Source organism: Panicum virgatum, chromosome 7N (genome assembly GCF_016808335.1).
Source record: "Panicum virgatum strain AP13 chromosome 7N, P.virgatum_v5, whole genome shotgun sequence".
In the NCBI taxonomy this organism is placed as follows: Eukaryota; Viridiplantae; Streptophyta; class Magnoliopsida; order Poales; family Poaceae; genus Panicum; species Panicum virgatum.
Genome location: NC_053151.1, coordinates 29,689,448 through 29,710,605, shown reverse-complemented (window position 1 = coordinate 29,710,605; position 21,158 = coordinate 29,689,448). Strand labels below are relative to the sequence as shown.

At 48.7% G+C, this 21,158-nt stretch overlaps 2 protein-coding genes and 1 long non-coding RNA gene across 4 annotated transcripts; 1 reads left to right on the top strand and 2 right to left on the bottom strand.

The window, feature by feature from the left end:
* Positions 1-2,688: 2,688 nt before the first annotated feature.
* On the top strand, positions 2,689-5,117 carry LOC120683904. Its single transcript, XR_005678975.1, has 2 exons — positions 2,689-4,466; positions 4,574-5,117. It is a non-coding gene; the product is annotated as an uncharacterized LOC120683904 (long non-coding RNA).
* Positions 5,118-11,785: 6,668 nt separating this feature from the next.
* On the bottom strand, positions 11,786-15,420 carry LOC120681815 (probable serine/threonine-protein kinase At1g01540). 2 transcript variants are annotated; one of them, XM_039963433.1, is made up of 7 exons: positions 14,186-15,410; positions 13,786-13,890; positions 13,567-13,689; positions 13,303-13,473; positions 13,086-13,215; positions 12,793-13,002; positions 11,786-12,356 (listed from the first exon to the last, which is right to left on the bottom strand). In XM_039963433.1, exons 1-7 carry the CDS (start codon positions 14,824-14,826, stop codon positions 12,213-12,215), a joined length of 1,524 nt encoding a protein of 507 aa, XP_039819367.1. In that variant the 5' UTR covers positions 14,827-15,410; the 3' UTR covers positions 11,786-12,212. The 2 variants fall into 2 exon arrangements, with proteins under 2 accessions (XP_039819367.1, XP_039819366.1); XM_039963432.1 differs by having other exon boundaries at positions 13,086-13,473; positions 14,186-15,420.
* A 1,555-nt stretch (positions 15,421-16,975) lies between these two features.
* Positions 16,976-17,467, bottom strand: LOC120681120 (serine/arginine repetitive matrix protein 1-like). Its single transcript, XM_039962655.1, has one exon. It carries the CDS (start codon positions 17,465-17,467, stop codon positions 16,976-16,978), a length of 492 nt encoding a protein of 163 aa, XP_039818589.1.
* Positions 17,468-21,158: the final 3,691 nt, after the last annotated feature.

Here is a 21,158-nt window from a genome sequence, read left to right as displayed (position 1 = left end):
TCCACGGCCGCCGCCGCCACAGGCCCCGTGCGGAGAAGACCGCCGGCATCATGGCCCCGTGCGAGGAGCCGAAGCCGAGGACGACGAGGAGTAGCTCGTCTCGGCCACGGACCACGGACGGGAGGGAGCTCCGGGGAGGGAAGGAGGCCGGCCGAGCTCGGGAGGGCGCAGATCCGGCCACCACCGCCGGTGGAAGCTCTGGAGGGAGGGGGGAGGAGGGAGGGAGGGAGGAAGGAGGGGGCGGCGCCATGGAGGAGCCGCGGGCATGGGGATGGCCCCGCAGCCGGAGGGAGCAGGGGCCGCGGCCGGCCGGCCCCGCAGCCCCGCCGCCGCCATGGCCCCGCTGCGGCGCTCGAGGAGACCGCGCGTGGCCGCCGCGAACGCTCGCGCATGGCCGCCATGCACGCCATCCTGCACGCGCGCCATGGCCGTCCCGCGACGAGGAGGGGCCGACGCCTCCGCCGGAGATTGGGATGACGACCGGCTTAGAGAGGGCCGGCCAGAGCTCCGCCGCGCGCGGGCGGAGTGAGCGGCGGCCGGCCGGCGCGCGAGCAAAGCTGGAGGCGGAGCGGAGAGAACGGCGGTCGGCGTGCTCGACGAGGCGGAAGGCGACGACGACCGAGCACTCGAGGCGCCGATGCGGCCGGGGAGGGACGGAGGAGGGGCGCCGATGCGTCCGAGAAGGGGCGGCGCCGATGCGGCCGGGGAGGGCCGAGCCCAGGGAGAGAGAAGGGAGGAGAGAGAGCGTGGGGTGGCGGGTGTAAAAAATTAAATAGTATATGACATATGGGTCCGCATGGTGGTAGTTGGTATAGAGGAGAAATATAAAAAATGCATGAGTGCGGGGAAACTGTATGTAGAGGAGAAAATCTTAGTGACCAGACATGAATATTCCTTTTAGAGGAAGGAAATAGAGTAACACGAGTGCAGATAGCCTAACAGTAAGTATTATAAGCCTTACTCAGCGGCTGCGGCTTGCCTGTCTCTTTTGTGTCCCCCCATCCATATCCCCACACACGTGGAGGCCCACCATTCGCTCCCCTCCACAAGCGGGGCCATCGAATTTCTCCGTCCACGAGCCCCACACGAGGAGAAAACGGAGCCGTCAGTTGGTCATGCTGAGCATGTCCAGCACACACAGCGGCTAACAGAATTAATGGAGGGAAAAAAGTCCCAAATCAGCACCAATTACTCAGCCAAATTTCTACGCTTTGCTCCGAAGTTCCGTGAAGGCTAAACTATCGACTTCGTGCTCGCAGCAGCAACCGTCAAGCTCTCCTTCGTCACCAACTCAAAACCCCGAAATCAAACTCCATGCTACCAAACTTGAGATCCCCCAGCAATAACGAACTCCTAGCTGCCTCCGTAACGTGCGGCTGGAGACGGAGAAATTCGATGGCCCAGCTTGTGGAGGGGAGCGAATGGTCAACCTCCACGCGTGGGGGATACCGATGGGGACACGGAGAGGAGACAGGCAAGGCGCAGCCTTAGGCGAGCTCCAACGGCTCACCGTAAGCCGCCCCCCACCCTATGTAGGGGGGCTTTGGGGAGCTGGCGCTCCAACGGCTTCCCCACAGCTCCCCCTATTCAGGGGGAGAGATGAATCTCCCCCCACGTATGGGGGGAGTTTCAACTCCCTCTATATCTCTAATCACACCGTTTCTTCGCGATATTAATTCCGTTTGAGCCCCGTAACACGATGATAATATGTATTATGGCAGTACAAATACTGTATGATTTTTTTAAAATTCAAAAATGTTAAATAAATAGTTAGTTAATGAGTGATAGTATATAGGGAGAATAGATATTGGGGGAATGGTTGGAGAGAAGGAGTTATAGGGGGAGGAATTTTTTGGAAGGAGATAGTAAAATATAGTAAATAATACGTTTGGGGAGAGTTGGATGGGGTGAATGGTTGGAGGAAGCCTTACTCAGCCGGCTGAATTCAGGCCACGTAGGAAAGAGACGTGATGTGGCAAAAACAGAAACGGAGAGAGAAAATAGGCCGGCGCTGAACTCTTCGCCCCACTGAATAGCTATACACCGCCCGTTCCCAGCCACTAGGCAAAAAGCGCGCTGTGCCGCGCCAGGCGGTGCGGGGCTCTGGGTGCAAATGGGCCGTGGAGCCGTTTTTTGAAGACCGCGGCATCAGAGGCCGGCTGCCCCCACCCGGCAGCGAGGCGTGGCGGCGAACCGACATAGACACCCCCTGGACCCGTTGTTGGTCAGTTGGGACGCGACGACCCCGGCAAGGGCCTGCGGCATGGGACGACGCCCAATCCAGGGGCCGCGTCTGGCGCCTCTCGCCGCGGCACAGTAATTTTTTTTCGCCAGCCACGCGTCACTCCGCGGAGGCACAGTTGCTCCCAGAGGTTCAACTCCAGGGTGTATAGTATATACAGTATTCGCGGGCATTAAGCCGACGCTTCGCATGTACAAAGCATTAAATACTAGCATGTGACGTGCACTCGTGATCTTCTATATTCATTCTCTAAATAAAATATTTTGTAAAAGCTATCGAGATTCTCTTATCTGTCCCTATTTCTCCCGCACTCGTCATACTTTATATCTCATTCTATATATCCTAATCATCTACATTTTCTATTCAGATCTACTCTACCCAGTCACTGACAGGTGGGACCACCCAACCTTATCTCCCACCCCATCCACTTCTCTCTCCCCACGTCTCTCTCCTCTCCATTTTCTCCGCCGCCAGCGCCCAAGGCCGAACGCGCCGCCGCGGCGGCCTCCCTCCCCGCGCCGGCCTATTCCAAGCGCCGCCGGTCGATCTCCACGGCGGCCTCCTCGAGCTCTGCGCTCGCCGTCGACTCTGCCGAGGGCGCGCAGCGAGCAGACCTCGCGGGAGCCATGCCGCCGCCCGCACGATCGTCGCGCTGCCGCCGCCCTTCACGGACCGCTGCGCCACGACCGCGCGAAGCTCCAGCGCCTCCTGTCCGCGGGGGCCAGCGCCGCGGACGCTCGCCTCTGCGGGTCCTTCCCCTGCTCCTTCCTCCCTCCGCCGCCCCCGCCCAGCAAGCTGCGTAGCCACCTCGCCGCCTTGCGGTAACTGAAGGAAGGAAAGGGGTGAGCCATGGCGCACGCAGGGCGGCGGCCTCGCGGCGCACGGCGCCGGCTCCCCTTCTCCCTCCCGGATCTGCGCGCGGTGGCGGCCATGGCGCGGTGCGCGGCGGCCTCGCGGCTCGTGGCACGCGGCGCCGCCTCTACCTCCGCGCCTCCTCGCCGGCCGATCCTCCTCTCCGGCGGCGAGCAGGAGCCCGCCCGTGGCGGCCGCGAAGGCGGAGGCCCGCGCGGCCCTGCTCCTCCCTCGCGGCGATCCGCACTCCGCGCCTCCCTTCGACCCGCCGGCCCACGCGCACCTTCGCGCTGCTCACTGCCTGCCTCGTCTTCCCGCTCTTCTTCGCTCCAGGGGCTCCGGCATCGCCGCCACGCTCGTCGTCTCCTACTTCGCGGTCTGTGGCGTCACCTCGTTGCTCTTCCATGCCGCCGTCGTCAAGGGGCGCGGCGAGGAGGACAGGAGGGGAGCTTCGGCCTGGCCTTGCCCGGGCGGCTGCTCGTCGGTGCCATGCTCGTGTGCGTCCTTCAGGTGCGGCGGGGACGCATCGGCGGTGGGGACACAACAGCGGCGCGCCGGCGGCAGGAGTGCGGCGGGGACACAGCGGCGGTGGTGCGGGCATGGCGGCACCCGCACGCGACAGCAGGCGGGCCCTGCGCCATGGTGGCCAGTAGCGCAGGTCCGGTACCCCGGTAGATTTGGCGAAGACGGAAAGGTAGCGGGACCTTTACCGTATGCCGCTGCAGCGAATTTAGTACTGGAGGGAGCGGCAGCGGCTCCCTCCCAGCACCCGGTGTGGACAGCCTCAGCCGGTTTATTATATGCACGGTAATGGCATGTGCGCCGGGTATATGGACGGCGTTCGGTGACGCCCGCGAGATCAGTAGTAATCTCGAGATTCGTAAACCGACTGTTGTTTTGTTTTTATTATTAAGTTCATACTCCATCAAAACGTGAAATATCAAGACATACGGGCCTGCAGAAATAATAAAATAAGAAATGTTGAAGAGGAGAAGACCAGTGCCGTGCTCCTCTTCTTCTTGTCGCCGCAGTAGGCCGGCGATTGCGGATGCCCGATGCCGCCGCCCATCTCCACTCCACCCCTTCCACCGCTCCCCATCCAACCGGCGGTCTCCGCTCCTCCCCGCCGCAGCAAGCTGGCGGGTGCTGCCCCTGCCCGCCAGGTCTCCTTGCCGGATCCGAGGTGCCCCAGCCCGGATCCAATCAGGTGGGTCCCACCGTCGCTTGCCCCGGGAGGACATGCCTCGCTCGTCCCTCATCCCGCGTCTAGGAGTGAGGGGAGGGGCCTCGGGACGTCCCGCCGGAGGATGGCGACGGTGGACGCCGCGGGCAGCTGCGCTACCTGCAGGTGGGTCTTGACCACCACGGCCGGGTACATGTTCTTCGTCCATTACCTGCGAGTGGCGATTTCATATGGATGGATTTGTCTATCCTTTGGTTCTCTCTCCCTCAGACCTCTCTTTCTTCCTCCAAGCGCAGTTGGCATGAGCTACGGCGAGCTTCACTGCTGCGGCGGCGTTGATTTCCCAAAGCAAGGGGCAGTGCGGCAGGGGCATGTTGCAACTTGCAACTTGCAAGAAGCCAGCATCCACATCCCAGATGCTCGCTAGGGCGTGGGCGCGCTGGTCCACTGGAGCAACGCGCGCTCCGCGACGGCGTGCCGTTCCTCCGCGTGTGTCTTGCGCTATCTTGCGCGACGGCAAGGCCGAGCACAGGCTTCCTGACAGTGACAAGAGATAAGTGAACATAGTAGCAGCCAGCGACCATCCGTCAACACTCAGCAATACCCTCCTGTATTTCTCTCGTACGTTTTATAGCTCTCTACCCACAAGCCCAACTGAGGTTATAGAACATCAATGCACTACTGTGCAGAGTAAATCTTTGATTCCGTTCTTGATTTTGTTCAGTTGATTTATGGTTGCCAAATTCATCTGTCAACGTCTCAAAAATTTCGTTGGTGAACAAATACTTAGATTAATTATTGGATGCAAAAAAACAGGTGCATCCTGTTTGGATGATCAAATTTCATGATGTTTTATTTGCACAAAATCTGTGCATCCTTCTAGTCGAATTTTAGCATGCTTCGAACATTTTTTTCCAATAGAAAAAACACAAAATGTTTTTACTCGTTCTCTAATGTGATGCACTGTTTTTAACAGTAAGGACCCACTTGCAAATCTTTTAATATCATCTTCCCCGTCGCATGCATCTAACAAGAGTGAGAAGACAAAAGAAATTATCCTTTAAACACGAAAAAGTGAAAATCAATTAGGGATGATACTACTCACAAAAAAAAATATTGATGATATGAGCATCCCCTAGTAATGGCTGAGAATATAATCTATGTGCAAGAAAATGTGCATCCAAATTTATTGGACTAATTAGTCTGCCACTTAAAATTATCTGGCTAGCAAAATAATTTGTGCATCATTAATTATCTAACAGTCCAGGCTTCCCATTATGCCCAAAAACATGTGCATCTTGTTTTTTTTGGAATTTATCAACCATAATCTTGTGCACCCTTATTTATTGAATAATTCAAATAGTTTCTGTATATAGAAAATTATTGCATCTTGGTTTCATAGTTTAAACAAAATATAATTGCATCCTCTTTGATTGAAATAAACTGTAAAGCAATTAATTGATTATTGCAGCAAAAACATAGGTGCATTGCTCAAGTCTTTGTATTTTTCAATGAGCAAAAATACATGTCAACCTTCTCCAAAAAAAACATATCAATCTAATTTTTGTGTGCATCATTTTTTTGTTACACAAACATATATGTGCTTCTTTAGTTATACTTAATTAATTAGATAATTTACGGAGTAGCACCATATTATTCGAACTATTTTAGAGGAAAATTGAATGTTCAAGATGCACATATATTGCTTGATTTATATAAAACAATATGACACTTTTGTGTGCAATCGAGTTTGAACATCTCACATTTCAATAATTTTACATTTTCTATCTGCACGAAAATATATGCATGTTATCTATCGAGATAATTGGACATTTTTAAGCATCCTAAAAAATATGTGCATCTTGAAGATGCTGTAGTAATTAAATTAATGCACTAAAAGTTATAAAAATTATTGGTCTTGCACAAAAGTCTATTCATCATCACACAGTTTTGTAACTATATTTTACATAGTACACTAATTTATGTAGATACTTGTTAAACAATTTAGAGGGCGGTGCCTCTATGCAAAAAAAGTGTGCAGCATGATTAAGAAAATATAAAATCAATATATGCCACAACCACGATTGTGTGCATCATATTTCTCAATCAAATGTGTGCGTACACCATGTATCCTATTCATATTTTTTGCACAGTAAGAAATATTTAAATCTAATGCATTTTCGGTGCATCTGCGTTTAGTTTCTTATCTGTACTGTGAGCAACTGTTGCATATGTGTCTAATTTCTTATTTGTACCGTGAGCAATATATGTGTTTAATTCTTTATTTATACCGTGAGTAATAACTAATATATGCATTTAATTTCTTATTTGTACCATGAGCAATCCACTCTGGAACATCCTGCTCTTTCAAGGTCCGTACTTGAACTTATCATCAACAGTGTAGCTTTCCTGTTTTCTCGATGTACGTGCTGCACCCCTCTGCGAGCCGGAAGCCTCCCGTCCTGGTCTTCTCGATAGATGCGCCTCCGGTTCTTCCTGTAAAAAAAACACCTGCACATTGAACTGTTCACAAATACGTCGAAAGTTCCATATGTACCTGTCCTTCACGAATCTTGATGTACACGTATCCGGCGCACCCGCTCCCCCGCCCCCGCGGCTGAAAATCCGTTCTCTATGCTATGCACGGTCTATTTTACTTAGGCTCCCAGTCAGCAGCCGGCTGGGTATAATCCTTGCTCTAAGTCGCGGTGACGTGGTGTCCGGTGCATCAGTGAGAGCATATTGTAGACGGCAGCACGCCGCGCGTAAATTAGCGATCGATGATTGGCTACCTTTCCCAAGAAGAACATGGCGGCCGGCCTCCGTAGGTAAGCCACGAGGGCAAAAGCTAGCTAGCTGCCTGTCATGTGTTCGAAAGTTTGTCTACGTATCTTATATGCTTTTCATTTCCCCCCGGTTATTCAGATATTATGTGAAAAATAAATGTATATTAAAGAGGTAAGATTTAATCCATTTTTTATTATTTTTAACAGCTACTGTAGTTTGTAGATTAAACTGATTCTAGCAGGCCATTGAGCATTAGAGCTCAATGTGATTCTAGAAATCTGAGATGAAGACTAAAGTTCAACAGATATGTACCGGTTCCTACAGATTGAGGTTTGGAACTATATATCACTTTGCTGATTCCATATGTCTACTGAATTAACCTGGCTTTGAAGCCCAGCTGTCCCTCTATATATTGAATTTAATAGTTTTGTTTTTTATGCCAAGTATGGATTCTATTTGTTTTCAGAAGCTAATTGATTTGGCAAATGAATATGCACGATATGGCTTGATGGTGTGTCTTACATGCCTGTAATTTTATATTAAATCTTAGTTGGTGAGATGCTCTATTATCACAAGTCTCTTCTTATCTTGTAAATATGTTCCCTTTTGGAGTGTAACTTTTAGTTTCTCTGCTAACATTGAAAATGATATCTGCACTCACAAAATTTTATTGCAGGAACAGGGTAGAATTGAAGCCCTTTCTACGCTTCCAATAGCTTGAATGCATCTTATCTGGCGCTAATTCAACAGAGGTCATGTCTGCAAGTGAGTGAAAATATCTTCAATGTTTTCTGCAATAGAAGGACTTGCACATGGTCTTTATTGACCTCGAGAAGACGTATGATAAAGTACCAAGAAATGTCATGTGGTGGGTCTTGGAGAAGCACAAAGTCCAAATTAAGTACATTACTCTCATCAAGGATATATACAAGAATACGATGACGTTTGTCCGGACATATGGTGGCGACACCACTGACTTTCCTATTAACGTAGGCCTACATCAGGGGTCGGCATTGAACCCTTATTTATTTGTTTTGGTGATGGATGAGGTCACAAGGGACATACAAGATGATATCTCTTGGTGTATGCTCTTTGCTGATGATGTGGTACTAGTGGACGAGAGTAGAGCAGGGGTAAATAGAAAGTTAGAGCTGTGGAGACGCACATTAGAGTTAAAAGGGTTCAGACTTAGTAGGACCAAGACCGATTGCATGATGTGCGATTTCAGCGCATCTAGGCATGAGGGTGGTGACGTTAGTCTCGATGGACAAGTGGTGGCCCATAAGGACACTTTTCGGTATTTAGGTTCGATGCTACAAAAAGATAGCAACATTGATGAAGATGTTAGGTATAGAATCTCAGCTGGCTGGTTGAAATGGCGTCAAGCTTCTGGTGTCCTCTGTGACAGGAGGGTACCACAAAAGCTAAAAGGTAAGTTCTATATGACAGCGATTCGTCCGGCGATGTTATACGGTGCTGAATGTTGGTCTACAAAAAGGCGACATGTCCAGCAACTGAGTGTAGCAGAGATGCGGATGTTACGGTGGTTTTGCGGGCACACAAGGAGGGATAGAGTCCGTAACGAAGTTATTCGGGAAAGAGTAGGGGTAGCACCAATCGAGGAGAAACTTACCCAATATCGGTTGAGATGGTTTGGACATGTCCAACGGAGGCCTCCGGAGGCGCCGGTGCGTAGTGGGGTGCTAAAGCATGTTGATAAGGTAAAGAGGGGTGGAGGTAGACTTAAACTAACTTGAGACGAGTCGGTTAAGAGAGACCTTAAAAATTAGGATATCTCTGAGGAGTTAGCTTTGTATAGGAGCGCTTGGAGACTAGCTATCAACGTGTCTGAACCATGACCTTTGTATCTTTTGGGTTTCATCTCTAGCCTACCCCAACTCATTTGGGACAAAAGGCTATGTTGTTGTTGTTGTTGTTTTCGCACTTTACCTCCATGTATATTTTCTGCCAAATTGTTTTCCTTCTAAAAATAGTATATGTACTATATTCTCCCTCACTACAAGAAACCATTTATTCTGTGACGGAATATTTTCGTCATAGATCGCTAAAAATTCGTCATAAAAATTTGTCTGTGACGATTTCAGACAGCGTCATGTATTGAGCGTCACAGATTAAATCAAATGCCGTTTTCTTCAAAATCGTCACAGATCAGCACAATTTATGACGTTTTTTTAACCGTCGTAAAACACCTTAAGCCCGTGCAACCAAGTCCAGATTCAGCCCAGGCCCAACATTCGTGACGAAATTAAACGTCACAAAAGTTTGCCACGTGGCAGCCAACAAGACTAGTGAGGTGGATATTGATCTCGGACACATGTACGATGACGTGACATTCACAACCCATTTGTTAACAGGCCCATTTTAAGACTAGGGCTATTTTTTCCGGCCCATAAAAGCTTCAGCCCACAAATTAGTCAGAGGGCAATATTTGTGATGGAAACTATTGAAACTAGCAAAAATCATTGCGTTGCTGCATGAGCTAGCAAACTCAAGCATAGATGACAGTATACATAGAAAAAAAATAAAGATGCTCTGACATAATGATGTAGTCAAGTAAGCTCATATATCTAAAATGACAGTTTACTATTGCCGACACTAAATTTCACTATGGTGTGAGATAATAAATAAGCTGCATAAAAGTTGTTCTTATCAAAATTAACTAAAGAACATGATTAAGGCTTGGATCGTGCCCGAAGAGTTTCTTCTCAAAGCTGCATTTTAGGAAACTAATGTCGAAAAAAAAAGACCACTAAATCTCACTGAAGTATATACAAATGAAGCACTACCACTAAATCTCACTGAAGTATATACAAATGAAGCACTGGTTAACATCTCTCTCCCAGTCTTGCAGTGTAAAGCACTAGGTTACCATTTCACAGGTTTATGAATTCAAGTACAACATAACTGCACAAAAATCAGGACACTTAATAATCAAGACACTCAGCCAACTACTTCTACATGACGAATAGGAGCTGACCATAAAGGACAGTGAATTTCTATGCAAAGCAGTTAAAAATATTCACTGAAAATAAATAAAAGCAGAACTGCAGAGGTTGAGCTATCATACTACTGCCAATTGCACTTAATTGAACAAAACATGACATGCATTTCGGCAATAAAGAATCATGTCAGTCATGCAAGAAGATCAACAGCTATAGGTGGAACCCAATCAATCGATGGTGGTAGAACACAAATGGTAGAGAAAACTACAGCAATATCATGAGATTAATCAGAGAATGACAGGAAAATTAGGATGGACATATTCATCCATTAAGCATGCACTTCAAAATTGCACCTTGGGCGACCTCCGCATGCAGGGACTGACGGCACTCCAGCGCCACTTTTTCCGACTCCCATTTGTGTCAATGTTTTTGCTCTCTTTTCTTTTTCAGGTTTTGCTATGAATAAAATTTAATGTAACACATAAACTCAACTTTACCTACAGCGCAGTGATTCCAATGTAACTACACTACTAGCTGAATGGTACGGCACTTCCATGGTGGGCTGCAGTCCAAGGTTCGAACCCCCTTTGCCCCTTGCTGTGCCACTTTTTTTTAACAGGGCATGAGATAGTATAAAGGAACTATGACAACTTCTGTGACACCCTCTTGCCGTGCCACTTTTTTTAACAGGGCATGAGATAGTATAAAAACTTAAATACCAACTACGTCACAGGTTATTTGCCACGGATTTACTAAAACGTCACAGATTATGGGCTGCTTCATGACGAAATCGACAAAATGTCACTGTGTTATGGGCCTTATATCCATATTGCATATTCATGACGATCTCTGAAAACGTTACAAAAATTTCGTCAGAATTCGTCACAGATTAAATGGTTTCTTGTAGTGCCTGCTCTCTGATAAGGTAGTGAACTATTCCCTCTATCTGTTGTATACCTTTACTTTGTAACCATGCAATTGTTTGCATCCTTTGGTCGTGCATGAAGTTTTATTTTGATTTAGGCAATTGCATTATAACAATTTTGCTTTTCTTTGTGGCTTCCTACTCTTTTAGGCAAAAAGGATATTGGTTCAAACTGGTTGGTTTGCTAGAGGTCTATTGAAATTGCTGTTCCTTTGCAAAGCAACTTCCACAGGTCTGGTAAGCTACTGTTGCTGCTTCAGCTTGTCCCAAATTCGCCTTTCAGAGTAATTTTTGTGAAATAGTGCCTCTACTTTTAATATGTACACATGTACAATTACACGTATACACAAGAGAGATAGGTATATGTATATATACATATATGTCCACATAAATGTATGCATGTTTATATATATTTATTGCAAACAGATATATGTTTTTTTTTTAAAGGAAGGGATTGTAAACTAGGGATGGCTACTGGGCTGCCACTGTTGGCTTCCACGTATTTTCCTAAAAATAACATAGCTTCTTCCCTTTCCTACAGTTATTTGATTCATATATTACTTCCCCCTCTTTTCATATCCACTAAGGTAACCTCTGTCCAAGCACAGTAGGTAACCTCTTCATCTGGAGAACCGACGCTTGTGCGACGACCTGACTGCAATTGCTTATCAAAAACTGTTGAAACATTGTGATCGTGTACCAAACAATGGCAGATACATCAGGCCCTCACACCACACAGCAACCTTGAGCATTCAGTCTGAACAATTGAATCATCACATACCGCTGGTTGGTACAACCCCAGCAACCTTGAGCATTCAGTCTGGGCAGTTGCATAAAAATCAGAGTGTCATATGACAGGAACCGCAGCAAGTGTGGCATTAGGATTGACATTTGACAGTAGCGTGGCATCAGAGTGTGGCAGCATGGTTTGGATGCCATTGGCCAATCCCACTGGAACAGTTTTCAGCTATAGCAATGCTCAATAATCTTTGCCCACCTCAAGAGTAGACACGCCTTTACCATACAAATCATCTCCCGCATAAATAACACCCGGAACAAAACAACCAAAAAATCGCTATGCCTAACATATTAATCCGACAATGTACAGATACTGCCACGACGATCACCATTGGTGCTTGCAGAGCTTGTGTGCCCAACTGACCAACCGACGAGACAGCAAATGAGCCTTTTGTGGCCACGCGGCGTACAGACTTCCGGATGGGCATGAGGACTCTGATCAATCACCGGTTTTCCTGATAGCTAGGTCTCTTGAGTTCTCCATTTGAAAGGCTCTCCTCCTTTCGGTGCGTCTTTTGGCGTGTTGTTCCCACTGCTATCACCCGGTTCACTTGTAGGTGTTTCGACCGATCTCCCTTGAGTTGGAGCCTTGCTGCCGCGACGTTCCTGCCAAGAGTAGCAAAATGTTAGCAACCTAAGTTTGTGTAGTTTTGGAAAATACTGCTATACTTTTTACGATGAACTTTGAAATTATTAGAAGAAAGAACAACTTGGCAGCTCTTGAAGGCTTTGGAGGCCGCACATAATTTACAGAAACAACAAGAAACTCAGACATAATTTGTGCAAACCAAGCGAAAACAAACACTCAAGCAATTCAGGGATACTTCACTAACAGCTCAGAAAGAGATGTTACCCAGCTAATCTAAATGTAAACAATGTGTAGTTGTGTACAAAACAAGGTGTTCTGCAAGATGACTTTCTTGGTTCGGAATTGGAAGGCAATAATATTTCGTGGCAAACAGAAGCAATGCAAATCATCATAATGAAATAATGGATTCTCAAAAAATAAGTTCATAAATATCCACATGCTATCCAGACTTACATCTCTGTAGGGAAAATCATCAACTTCAAGCATGTGAATGACATGCCCGATCTTTGGCCTCTTGCGAGCTTCAGGATCTACACACCGTAGAGCCACTAGCAAAGCCTTCTTCAATGCCCTAGAAGTAGGCTTCTCAGTCATCTTCGGATCCAAAACCCCTTCAGAATTTCGGTTGCTGACCATTGTCTTCAGCCATTCAACAAGGTTAACCTGAAAAAGTACTCCAAAGTGTTCAGAAATGCATTTCATAAGTTCTTTAATTAGCATTAGTAAGGAGCATGCTCATTACTAACCTCCCCTTGTGGCCTATTGTAATCAACAGGAACCCGTCCAGATATTATTTCCATGATAAGGATTCCAAAGCTATAGACATCACTAGTTTCATTCAGCATGCCAGTGCCCGCATATTCTGGCGCGACATACCTGCAAATAATAAGATAAAAATAAGCCACCACATTCTTGTATATCCTGTGTGATCCTAACTTCGTAGGTAGTGTGTTGATGTCTAACCCAAATGTCCCCATGACCCTGGTTGTGACGTAACTCCTCTCTGAACCCAAAAGCTTTGCTAGCCCGAAATCAGAAAGCTTAGCATTCCAGTGCTTGTCAAGGAGAATATTGCTTGACTTGACATCACGGTGAACCACCTTTGGTTCAAGTCCCTCATGCAAATACATTAATCTGCACAGTTAGGTAAAATAAAGTAAGCAGACAGTGAGTCAGTGACAGCAAAAATATTGTATACACTGCAGTTATAAGCCAAAAATTGCATACCCTTTTGCTGTTCCCAAAATAATCTTCATTCTGATATCCCATGTAAGAGGGCTCACAGGACCAACATCACCATGGAGCCATTGCTCCAAGTTTCCATTATTGACATACTCATACACAAGCATCCTGGAAACAAACCATATTCGATGAAATTATGATATAAGCTCCTTGCTTCTACAATTTCACAATCTGACTAAAACTGATGTTCATATAAGAAGATACCTTTGGTTCCCTTCAGCACAGTATCCTAACAGCCGCACCAGATTCTTGTGCCGCACCCGCCCAATCGCTTCCACCTCAACCTTGAATTCCCTCTCAGCCTGCCCCCTAACAAATCAGAGCATCAAGTTTTACTAATTAAGCAAACCTTAAAGTCACTAAAACAAACATACATTTCGTCATATATATACTGCAGACTTCACTACTAAGCATGAATCATAGAAAACACGACTTGGTTGGGTTTCTTGCCCAATGTCACCATCTAAATTGTCAGCATCTACATTGACCATTCGTGTGCATCTTGCTTAGACTGTAATCAACAGTTTGTAAAAATGAAGGAAGCCAATTCAACACATAAGCTTCTAAATACGGCTATGATTCAGCTTACAGGTAGCATCAGTACCTGTTGTTGAGAAGGTTCTTGACGGCGACCTGCACGCCGCCTTCAAGCACGCCGTGGTAGACGATGCCGTAGCCGCCCTCGCCGATCACCTTCTCGTCGGCGAACATGCACGTGGCGTCCTCCAGCTCTTTGAGCGTGTACCAGTGGCCCCACCCCAGGTGGGACACCTCCGGGACCCCCGGCTCCCCGCCCCCGCCGCGGCTCTCGCCGCTGCCGCCCCGCGACGACGGCCCCCCACTCCGCTGGTGGTGCAGCGGCTGCTGCTGCTCTGGGAACGTGATGCGGTGCTCCTTCCCGGTCTCGATCTGGATGGAGTCCGGCGGCGGCGCCTGGAGCACCTGCGCGAGCGGCGCCTTGGGCGGGGCGGCGGGGGCCGCGGCGCCGCGGGAAGGCACCTCCTGGATGTCCTTGGGGGGCTTGGTCGCGTGCTTGGGCTGGGCATTGGGCACGACGACGGGGAGGTGGAGGACGGGGGTGGCCTGGACGGCGCGGCGGCGCCGGCGGCGCCGGGACGCGAGCAGGCACAGCAGCGAGAGGAGGACGAGGAGGAGCACGAAGGCGGCGCCGACACCGATGCCGACGAGCTCCCAGAGGTGGAGCCCGAACACCAGCGTGCCCTGGGACAGCTCGGAGTCCGACATGGGCGCCGCGCTGCCCAGCTCGCTCCTGGCTCAAGCAGAAACGGTGGATCTCCCCGGAGCCCGAGCAGAATTGGGCGGTAAAGAACGAAAATTTCCAAGAAAAAAATACCGCCAAAAGACTGGGGTTTTGCAGGGAATTTGGTGAGCTAGAGCGGATTTTCGCAGGCGGGCAATCAAAGTGGCCAAGAATCTCTGCGATTTCCGCAGGGGGTGCAGTGGGAAAGGTAGGACTTTGGGGCGGTGGGGAGGACTGAGGAGGGGATTTAGGACAGGATGGAGTGACGAAAAAGGTTGATTTGGGGGGTGATTGGGCCCGAAAAGTTTGGATTTGCGGGCAATGTGGGGCGCGGCGAGCGGAACATTTCGGGGGTGCGAGGTTAATCTAGCTCTGATGGTGTGCGAGGATGGATTTCGGCTGCGGAGGTGGAGGAGGAGGGTGGTGGTGAGGTGTGGTCTGGGTGGCTGGGTGGTTGGTGGCGATCATTAGAGGCCAATCACATCCCAAATCAAGAAGAAATGCAGAGGGAGGCATGGATAGTACAAAGGTTACTAATCAGAGTCGGTAGTGAGAGTGAGAGTGAGAGTGCAGTGAGAGTAGAGAGAGAGAGAGAGAGGTGAGGCGAGGGGAGGGACCGAGAGAGTGGAGAACAGGGCAGGGAGGAGTGGACTCCAGAGCCCCGGACCAGTGGGAGGGAGGAGCAGTGACAGCCTGACAGGATGCTGCTGTGCTTTGTATAATTGTATCGGCGACTTGGAATTCGGTGATAGGGAAGTCAATACCGGATACCAGTAAACTAAACAAATACACGCAGATATTTTGAGGTCGCATACAAGCTCCGATTTCAGACGACAAACCCGGGGCAGCCCCCATGAGGCCATGACTATGAGCTACTAAAGTGTAGGGAATTGGATGATTCTTTTTATTTATTCTTTGATTTTTTCGAAAAGAAATTGGATGATTCTTTTTATGAAGTTCACGCTAGATTCACATAGAATTTGTTTGTTTCGACTGGGAGCTTGGAAGTGGGTGTTGCAATATTCTTATTTTGACTCTGTTTGGCTGGCTGTGGCTGATATTGATTTGTTGTGAGAGAAAAATACTGTTGGCTGGTTGTTAGCTGGTGGCTGGTGCTGATTTGATCTAGAAAAAAACACTATTAGCTGATTAGCGGACAAGCCAGCCGAACTGTCGTCGCTGGCAGGTGTCCGGTTAACACTGAGTAAATTCATAGACTGGAAGGATATTGTCAATTGGGAGCTAGCAGTCATCTAAATTTTATATTATTTACCAACTAAATCTGCCGACACAAATTAACCACATGCAACTGAAAATTTACAAAATTTAACTACTAAATATGTCGACACTCATCTACATCAGACAGTGGCACGATCCGAAAATTGCTCAACTAAACAGAAGGGTATGGCTACACTAGCAAATAGAGACAATGCAAAAAAAAGTAATAGTTTTAGGTGTTGTTTAAAGTACATAAATAAATTCATATTAATCTCACGTAGTCCTCAGTTCACTCTTGTGGTTCTACACGTATCCTTTGAGGCTTTAAGCCGCTATTAAATAATAAAGGGTTTAAGTGTGCATTACAAAATTTTATGATCTTTCTCCACCACATATATTATTCAGTATAGCAAAAGGTTAAAACAAGGGATGGAGACCGTTAGAGTTGTGTTTAGCACACACAGTATGTGTTTCATGGATTAAAATGCGAAGTTCTCTACATCCAGTGAACCTAACGTTTATATCATCATTGATATCTCTGTTATACGCAGGTAAATAACTGAAAATGCATAACTAGACAATATTAAAATGTTTTTGCGCCTGTGATCGAGCACACTTAGTCATTTATGATAAGGTATCCGAATTTCAGTATTTATTTTAACCCCAAGAATAACATGGCTAGGCGTACCATCGTACATGTCCGTAACTTTACAAACTTATTATACACGATGTCCGCAACTTTACAAACTTATTATACGCTACTAGTTCATCGTAAACCACAAAAAACTGCTAGGCCCCCGCGTCGTACCCCACGGGCGACACGGGCGGAACCTCCTCCCCGCGCCGCCGCTTCTTCCACCTCCCCCTCTCCGTCTCGCCGCTGCCGGAGCGCGCCTCCGGAAGCCCGCGCGGTCGCTAGGATGGCGGCGGTGAGGCCTCCTTTCCCTTCCTCTCGCGCAGATGGCCGGAGTCGTGGGGCCTCCGTGGTTGCGGCGGTGACGGTAAGCCCTTGTCGGGGTGGCTGCGGCGGCGGATCCAGCGCCGGTGTGGCTGGATCCGGCGGCACCCGGGGTGGATTTGCGTTTGGAGGTGGTGGGGCGGCCCCGACGGCAGACGACTCTCCGGCAGCCGGTGCCATCTTCTTCGGCGAATGCGGCGGGTCCCGGGGCGGTGGTGGCCGCGCGGTGCGGTGCACGGTGGCAGCCGCGGCGGCGCGGCGCGGCGGCGCCCCGGTGGTTGTGGCTGCGCGCGACGACGGTGGGCGTCGTCGCCCCTCACGGCCGCCGCGCGCTGCTCGCTCGCAGGTCTGCGGCGGCGGAGGTGGCTGGGCTGTGGTGTGGTGTGGCGCGCGTCCGTGGCTGCTGGCACGCGGTCCGCGACGGCGGCTAGTGCTTGTGCCGGCGGCATTTCAAGCACGGGGACACCTCCGTGAGGTGCGCGTGCGCGACGGTCGGCGGCCTCAGCGCAGGGCGTGGTGCCCGGTGCGCGGCATCCGACGATGGCTATAGTGGCGGCGACGGAGCGGGGCGCGTGGCCTGTGCTTCGGCACGGTGTCGGCGTTGGCGTGGGGTGAGGTGCCCGCACGCGGCGGCGGCCTCGATGGCGGGCGTGCAGCGACAACCTGCAGTGCGTCGTTGCGCGACGCTGCTTGCGGCGACCAAAGTGAAGGTGGAGTTCGGCGCCATGGACGTGTGGAGGCACGACGGTGGTGTCATCCCAGACGGGCTGTCGTGGCTTTGGTGTCGGTTTTGCCATGCCGTGCACATGCAGCTTGGGTTTGTGATGCTCCGGGCGAAGGCCGTCACCGGCGTTGCTGGTGGGATGACGGCAGCGTCCTTGACGTCGCTTTCTCTGTTGGGGGGCGTCATTTTGGAGCTACAACTCTGTTGCACGGGGTCCTCTGGGTGAAAACCCTATCCTCTGGACGAGCGACGGCGGCGCTTTTTGAGTCGTGTCCTTCTTGAAAGCGTCGTCTCTAGAGACCCAGCTCGGTGTGTGGCTTCGCCGGTCCTTTGTCTATAGCGACTTCTTTCGGGGTCGATATTTCCGCTGCTTGGCAAGCTGGAAGGGTGTTGCCAAGCCCACGCAGAAGCGATTGCTGTCTTGGTGGTGGTCAGGGGTTGTTGCTTGGTTGCCGGTTAACTGCTTGCAGCGGACCGCGGCAGCTGGCGTTGCTTGGCAACGGTCAGTTCGGTGTGGGACTTCGTTAGATGACAACGCTTGCGGCATCGGCTTCATGGGACAACTAGGCTTGCAGCGGACTGCGGCAGGTTGCTCAGCCTGGCTGTGGCCTCCTGGTGTGGTACAACGTCGGAAGACGGCGCAAGCGACTTCCCTGGCTTGCTGCTATGGCGGTGGTGGCTAGATGCGAGGGTAAAGCAACGAGGCAAAGTCGAAACAGCGGCGTTGGCGTGGCTGTGGTAGAGACCGGGGGAGCGGGGCATCTTTGCTCATCACCCCGACGGCAACTTCTGAAACGGATCTTGGGCGTAGAGTTATGTGGCGGGTGTGGCGAGGCCCCCGTGCGCAGACGTGAGAGGTGGAGTCCAACGGCGGAAGCGGCGAGGCTCCCGCGCGTTGTGTTATCGTGGTGGCGACTGCGTGGCAGTCTGCGAGTGGCATCGCGGCGAAGGTTCCTGCATGGCGGCGACCCTCTTGGTGCGGTGTTGTCCACTCATTCGTTCTGTTTCAATGTTGGGTCACTCCGAGGTTTTTCGACGACTATAAGAGTGTGGTGTGCGGTTGGGTGCTGCGATACTGCTTTGACTTTGTTGCCATTTTTGAGTGGAGGTCTGAGTTGTTTGGATTGCGTCGAAGTCCCAATCCGACCAGTCTGAGTCATGTTTTCTTGAGTTGTGCTTGGCGCGTTCTGATGGCCCAATCCAACCCGTCGGTGTTGTTTTTGTGTTTTCTTTTCTTTTCCTGATTATGACCTCCCAAGGACATAATCTTGTATTTTTTCTTCTGTATCAATAGAAACACACTCGTCGAGTGTCGTCCGTTCAAAAAAAAAACTGTTTCCATGCATGCAGTGATGCAGAACTGTTCCCCTCGTGGAGCTGCACTTCTTTGTAAAATCTTTTCAGCAACACAATATAGATTTTACTATGTTAGAGATTATGTGCTGGAAGATCTTAAGATATAAAAATATTTGTTTTATTTCTTCATAGTTCTTTAATCTTTTAGCAGAGTTTTTTTTAGAAAAATATTGAACATGCTTTGCGAATAAAACAACAAACGTTGTTATTTTGAGCTGTATACCACATCTAGTTGTCCTCATCCCTCAACAGTTCTCTTGGTTTAACTTATTTCATCTTGTGTCTAAGACCAGATTAACTAGCCGCATATATAATTGCAGGACCTACCTGTTCCTATGGAATGGCTGGGCAAGAACTTTAGCTGATGGAGGTGACTCAATGCAAGGGCGTGGTGATCGAGAGAGTAGAAGGGGGTCTTTGGCCTTTTGGTGGCTGCCGACGGGTAGGTAGAGCCGTAGAGGTGGCGGATGTGGACAGCAGCCGAGCAGCGGCTCTACGCTAATTTGGTGCGGAGAGAGAGGGTGTTTTTCATAAGAGAGAAGGGGAAATAGGACAACGATGTGCTAACATGGATTGGTAATGTAGTTTGCCGCAACATTTTGACAAAGTGATTGACACATCAATTCATACCACGTGGAATTGGTCTTAGGGCACCCTAGTTTGCACCAATTTTACGATCTGTTTTTTTTTCTTTGAGTTTAGATGTAAGGGATGTAAATAAAAAACCGATAATTCAGGGGAGTAAAATAGATTTTTTTTTCTAAATCTTCAACTTACAGGGCGCCTTGATGCTTGTACCATACTCCCTCCATAAAAAAAAACAAATCACTCTAGGATTCAAAATTTGTCCCAAAAAACAAGTCATCTTTATCCAATTTAAAAAGTGCATGTGTATGTAAAAATCAATTAGTGCTAAATATAAATAATAAATAAGAGCAAACATAGTCATTTTACATTCTTGTTAATTTGTTCTAGAATTTCTAGAATAACTCGTTTTTTTGAGACGGAAGGAATAGACCTCTCACAGGTCTCCATCCCAACAAATTCTGACAGTCCGGTCTCCATCCCTACAAAGCTCTCCGTTCACGGAGAGTGCGCTATCTCCACGAATATTAACACACCCAGTCACCCTTTTGGCAGGAATCGCCCACAACTGAGCAAACAGCCATGCGTGTGCCACAACAACCTCCAAAAGCAACGAACCGATCTGTTAACATGTGCTGTCATAACGCAACGGTAGTTCAGAAAAAAAGTAACCAACCAAAACGTTCACCGTTCCGCGAACTTGCTATGGGGTAGTTGCCGAGCGCATCAATGATTCCTGCTTTACTCTATCGACTGCGGCGTTTGGCCGGACTCGCCTCACCACTGTCCTTGCGTAAGAAACCCCAGATTTTTTTTTCCAAATAATAGTATTTTATTAAAAATTGTAGAAATAAATATTGAAAAAGAAAAATCGCAGATATAGCAACCTGTTGGCTACCAAAGAGCCGACAGTGTCCATATCGGCTATTATGAACCTATCGGTGCTCGAGCAGCCGACAGGGGCTCCATGCTGGCAACAGCCCACGCTTCCGTGGCCACTCGGCGCCAATAGGCCCAAGTCGGCCCTTCAAGAGCCGACACCCTATAGGCCCCTTTGACCACCGCTGTAGCACTGCCCACTTGTGGAGCGTGGCTATATGTCACGGCACACGACAATCGCACCATCCATACCTGAACAAATTAATTACAACAGAATATATGGGCCATCAGTCCAATATGCAATACAGAGTGTTTGCATAGATTAGCATCTAAAGAGGCCAGGTATTCAATATTTCAAAAAACAAAAAAGAGGCCAGGTATTAAGCGTGTGTTTAGATCTTTTTGTGTAAATTTTTAGAAGAGAATCTTACTATTTTGGAGCACTAAATAAAGTCTATTTACAAAACTTTTTGCACGGATGGATGGTAAATCGCGAGACGAATCTAATGAGCCTAATTAATGCATGATTAATTCATAATTAGCAGATGGTTAATGTAACATCACTGTTGCAAATTATGAATTAAGTAGGCTCATTA